Below are 5874 nucleotides of genomic sequence, written 5' to 3'. Positions count from 1 at the left end.
CAATATGAAATCATCGGTTTCATGATATCATGTGATATATTTATGTAGTTGTGTAAGAAAGATGCATACATGCCTCTCCCTGAAATTATCAAGTTCATTTTTCCCATTAAGCAGAACAAATCTGAAATATTAAATTCCCAAGTCAACAGGAATTTTCTAACTCTGGTGTAGGAAAAAGATGCTCAAAGATAATTTAAATATGTATTGCTAAGGAAGTAATAAAGTTTTTATCTCCCAGCCCTCCCCCACTTTTGTGTAATACTATAAAGAATTGACAGTAACATTTGGAGATCATCCACATTTAATGGGAAATGCTAAAATCATATTGGCAATGAAAGGATGGAGCCAGGAAATTTTTCATGCAATGTAGGGAGATGCAGGTGATTAAATCATCATTGAAAGAAAACAGGAAATAGTAACTTTTGGGGGGAAACTAAAGTGTCTTTATGGTGGATGTAAGGGATATTTGACTCACCTGCTGTTTTGACTCACAATCTCCATTATCTCAACCCAAACTGGCAAGTGATATAAAACTGAAGGACTTCTAATCTAAAACATCTGGAGCATCCATTTTTTTCTCATCCCTGTTGTGTAATTTCTAAACCAATCCTTTCAACAGTTCATCTAAAAAATAAAGCATATTTTACCTGACAGAAACTAAACTGATTTTCTATTATGATTGTCAATGGCCAAAACTTAGAGCTTTTGAGTCACAGACAAACTTTATTTAGTGACAGTGCTGAACTGGGAAATGTGGAGACTCGGAGTGCTCATTTCAGTAGAGACCTTCCCGCTAGCTAGTTGCAGTAGGCAGTTAATGACCATATCTTTGGCTATGGTGCTGTTCATCTTCTTCTCTTGTGTTAGCTTCATGCTAATTTGATCTACATTGGTCATGATGAATTCTGACGCCAAGATGTGGGTGGGGGATGCACTGCTGCCCATGCCATCCATGATGTATTGCTTGTATAACTCTACTACTTTCTCCTCCAAGTAGTTGTTCAGTATTGAATTAGATAAGGGTTGCTGGTGCTGCATGATGCTGGCCACTCGCCAGCATGAGGAATACCCTTGAACTGGCTTAGGAGGATTATCAGCTGGAGGAAGTGATATAGATTCAATTGGTGGTGGGATCTCAGATGATTCTAGGAATGGTCCTATGCCACTGTTATAAGTAAAATCTCTTTTCACTGAACTCATAGGCAGCACCTGGTCACCAGCAATATGCAAGTCATTGTAATTTTTGCAAATGCTTTTACAAGAAGGTGGAACCAGGTAGGTGTCTCCATTTACACCATATCCCATGGAGATGTCCAGAGCTGCAGATGATCGATGTTCAAATAATGGGTTTTGATTAGTCTGCGCCAATGTGGTTTTCTGTTTTCTACTGTTTCTATTTTCTTTGGAACAAACAGAGTAGATTAACTTGCCAACAGATCGACAACTCCAGAAAGTTTTGTCATTTGCTTCCTTTGCCGATTCATAGATGATCCCATTCAAAGACTTCAACTCCCTTGCAGACTCTTCTTGTTTGTGACAAAGCTCATGATTCAAAAGATCCAAGTAAGGAATTCCATAGAGGTATCCTTCTGACAACATTCTTTAGAAAAAGAAAAGAAGAGTGAAATGAATAAGAACAGCAATATGAGATGAGGAATGATCTGGGTAATGATCTGTATGAATTTTGGATCATTAAATGCAATTACTAATAACAGGGAATAAGGGAAATGTGGAATTTAGTACCTTACTGTATGCTTCACGTCAGCATCGATAATGTGTATTTGGTCGCCTTTTCATTTAGGCGATTGCGTGTGTGTGTCTGTGTTTGATGCTTTGAAGTACAGTATTTTCACTTCTCTTTCCCTTCTGTTACCATAAGGTGGCAAGGAGCTGAACAGAAACTGTTGGTTTTGTTATTTATACATAGTCCAAAAAAGTCTGTCTACTGGACAGATGGGACATTTGGCCTGTGTTACTCCATTAAGAAAAAACATTTGGTAATTTTCTTTTACCTATGTCTTTTAGAAAAATGGATGGTTACTCCAATGTTAAGTGATGCTGGAGTAAAAGGAAAATAACAGACTTCCAATGACTGTGCACATTCTTGCTCACAGCAAGGTACACAACCAACAAGCAATTACCTATCTGTGTCCCTTGGAGAAATATTGTATAGTCCATGCACTTCCTCTATCATTGGATTCCTGTCCCCTCTCCCAAACACAAACACACAAAGGCACATGAGATTTCTGCGATTCTGTCACTAAGAGCAACACAGAAGCCGGAATACTAACTGGCATTAATAGAAGATAAAGGAAGCTAAACAATCAACCTCAATTATACCCAGTAGCAGCTGGCCTTCACCACTAATGACATCACAGAAGCAGAAATCCCATTTCTCAAATGACCTGGAAGCTGTTGCCATCATTAGCTTTCTGATGCAGATCCTCCCACCTAATAAATGTACATGTTTGTGTGTGAACACATGCATGCTTTGCCTTTCTATACAACTACTGGGTCTCCAGCCAATATTTCCTTCAGCCCTTGAGGCCCAAAAGACTGAGTACCCCAGAAGACAAAGGGAGGGGGAGATAATTACTGTATCCCTTGGAACAAATACACTCTTTGTCAACAGTCTACATCACGGATGGGCAACTTGGAAAGGTAGGAACCAACATTAGCCTAAAATGAGACTTTGGAGAACCAGACCAGTAACCCCCTACTCCTGCATTTAAAAACAATTATTTTGACATTAATTGTCCTCTAGTGGAGCAAGGGGAAATTTTCATCGTATTTTAGAGCTTATCATGGCCATTTTTGGCCCAAAGAGGCCTCTTTTTAGAAATAGAAAATGAGTAGAAGTAACTTCTGGTTCTAATTTGATTTTAAAAGAAGCCATACCATGGTGGAAATCTCCCCAACACCCTCTAGAGTATGTTTTTGGACAAAAAATGGGGAACAAATCCAGAAATGTGTAATAAAATGTTTGATATCTGGAGATCCAGGGAAATTCAAAACATGGTGTAAAAGTGATCCCAAAAGGAATCACAAAATGTTTCTAGGACTACAGACAGCCCATGAGCCATTCTTTGTCCACCCTGGTCCACATGAACTGGCAAAAGATTTCTGAAAGTTCAAAATGTGTACCTGGAGCATAGGATATTTTGAATGCATGTACAGCACATTTGAACTATTATCTTTTCCAGAGAGGAAGAGGAAAAAATGGTACAATTCTATTATCTAGGCGGAGGCCAAAAGGGGGTGGTGGACAGAGAAAGATAGTCCATTTTATTTGGGGGGCGGGGTGGAAGTAGAAAAACAATTTCCTCCATTTTCACTAGTTATTTTCTCTCCCCCCTTCCCATTTCATAAACAAGGGCTGTTTCCACAATGGCAACATGGGTGGGGGGGAATAACAGGAAAACAGAAGGAAATGGTTTTACTCCTTCACACTCTGTTCCCCCCTAAAACAAACTATCCTTCTCTGTCTACTGCCCCCTTGTGGGCCCCGCTCGGATAATGAAATAGTACTGAAAAAATGGAGTCAAAAGGCAGTGACAAAAATGGCAATTCTAGGTTTTATCTGTCCTTTCCATTTCTGACCTTGTCTTCCAACCTAGTGATTTTTAAACTTTGATCCTGCTGTAATTTGTGATTCCACTTCCTTAATTCCCAAGCATTGGCCATATTGGATGTCTTTTGGGATGCAGAGGACCAAAGATTTAGAAGTAATATTCTATATAAACTTTTACATAGATTTGTGGTGAAAAAATAGAACTTTATTCTTCATCCCTCAGTAGAACATATTTGATGCTTACTCATATTCCTCAGTTAGATTGGTTTGGTTTGCATTTTACTGGTTTAGGTTATATTGTGAATCACATCCTTCAGATCTAGTTTTCCTGTACTGAAATTATAGAGGCATAATTAGAATGAGGAATGCAAGGAGGAACAGACTATATAAAGCAATGTTTGTACAAAATATTCTCAATGCACTCTATTTTAGTTTTCACTTACCTTCACAAAAGCTTCCTGTTCCTTTAGGGCAAGAAATGTACGACAGTGGTGAGCAGATATGTTGCACAGACCTTTGGGCACCTTCAAGGCTTCTTATGCAACACTTTCATTTCTATTAGTGTGGTTCACAAACAAAAAAAGTTTCGTTTATTGCTATGTAGATGTCACAGTATCCTCCCTTCTGCAGTACAGGGTGTTAAACGGAAATCCTTGAGCAGGAGAGAAAGCTTTATAAGTAACTTTCTGGTGTTAAGCCGCCTCTGATTGTTTCTTCCTCTTTTTGTTTCCACATGAAAACTTTTGGTGCAGCAGTCTGCAGTTAAAATAGCTTATTTGCTCCTGAAGCAGAGAGTTTGTGGCTGCTTTTGTTGAGAATCAAAAGAACAGAAACTCTTAACTGGCATCAGAGGGTTCTTCTGAACTATGATCAGATGAAGAGTACATTTTCCCAATTCCAGACTTTATAGACATTAACCATCTCTGGCTACTGGACAGTTTATAGCCATTGTCCTTAGGTAAAAACACACTGCAGAGTTATACTGAATTGGTCCCAATTTATTTGCCATACGATTTGGAGTTTGGTGGGGTGCTGTGAACTTTATCATGACCTGGCCTCTGGCAGGCAATTCAAAGTGTTTCCCAAAATGACAGATCCCAAAATTCATGAGGATGGAGCCATGGCAATTAAAGCAACAACAGACCACTATAAGGACCTCCTCACACTGGCCACCAAAATCACCACACATCATAGCAAATCCAGTGACTACTGTCAGGGGGCATGGGGAATCAGTCGCCACACGCCCTGCATAGCCTGGCTTAACCACAGGGTAAAGTGTCAATCATCCAGCTCCCCCCATTGCTCCAAGCAACACTGGACCCTCCCATGTTGCCATCACAGCAGCATGCTTCACTTTGCAGCCCCTTTAAAGACTGAACCCTTCCAGAAGTAATAGCATGTCATATAATGGGAGCCAGCGGGCTCCATTCTTAAAGGGATGGCAAAGTGGAGCATGCTGCCAATTCTTCCCCCATCTAATGAGGTCGTTAATGTGTACTGTTGATATACATTGGTATATGTAAGTAGCAAGAAAAAGTAACCTCTCCAACTTCGCAGGAGAATGGTTTCTCAATGGCACTGACAGTTGCAGTCATATCTTAGGTCTTCTCCAAACAGCACTGGGAAAGACCTCAGACTGAAACTTACAGAGTTACTTTCAGTGGCATGCACTGGATGTTCTATAGTCTTAAAACGGAGCCTGCCAGCTCCCATCCCATGATGTTGAATTATTTCCAGGAGGGCTCCATTGTAAAACTATAGAAGATCTGGCTTCCTGTGCTACATTTGAATCAATGGGGAAAGCCAGGCAGCAGACTCTTTCCCCCCATGGGATGAGGTAGGGGGGAAAGCTCAGTGATGCGAGGCGTGGGGTGATTGGTTCCCCACACCCCATGCCGGGCACTGCCAGATTTACCACAAAGCATAACGATTCCAGTGGCAAGATTGATGGAGAGCCACTATCAGTTCATGTAGGTACTACTATGTGTATTGTTGTTATTGTTAAGTGCTTTCAAGTCTATTTCAGCCAGATTGCATCATGGGAACTTTGTTAGTGCCTTCCTCAAGGTCATCCAGTGGATTTCCAGTACTGAGTGGAGATTTGAAACCTGGCTTCCCAGACTCCATTCTAGCTCTTTTTCTCTGCCTGCCCTCCATGAGATTTGTGTGAGAATCTAGGTGAGATTTTATTATTATTATTATTATTATTATTATTATTATTATTATTATTATTATTATTATTATTATTCTAACTCTCCTGATACCATGTAAAACTGTCTTCTCTTACCTCTCTTTAAGAAGGA

At 40.0% G+C, this 5874-nt stretch overlaps 1 protein-coding gene across 1 annotated transcript; it reads right to left on the bottom strand.

Annotated features, from left to right (window-relative positions):
- Positions 1-283: 283 nt before the first annotated feature.
- Positions 284-4860, bottom strand: tasl (TLR adaptor interacting with endolysosomal SLC15A4). Its single transcript, XM_003218911.4, has 2 exons — positions 4015-4860; positions 284-1600 (listed from the first exon to the last, which is right to left on the bottom strand). Exon 2 carries the CDS (start codon positions 1597-1599, stop codon positions 724-726), a length of 876 nt encoding a protein of 291 aa, XP_003218959.1. The 5' UTR covers position 1600; positions 4015-4860; the 3' UTR covers positions 284-723.
- Between the last annotated feature and the right edge of the window lie 1014 nt (positions 4861-5874).

Source organism: Anolis carolinensis, chromosome 3 (genome assembly GCF_035594765.1).
Source record: "Anolis carolinensis isolate JA03-04 chromosome 3, rAnoCar3.1.pri, whole genome shotgun sequence".
Taxonomy (NCBI): domain Eukaryota; kingdom Metazoa; phylum Chordata; class Lepidosauria; order Squamata; family Dactyloidae; genus Anolis; species Anolis carolinensis.
This window is presented reverse-complemented; position numbering and strand designations above follow the sequence as displayed.

Bases quoted from the DNA above. Each gene is read 5' to 3' on its own strand.
- tasl (XM_003218911.4), bottom strand. From the start codon at position 1,599: ATGTTGTCAGAAGGATACCTCTATGGAATTCCTTACTTGGATCTTTTG.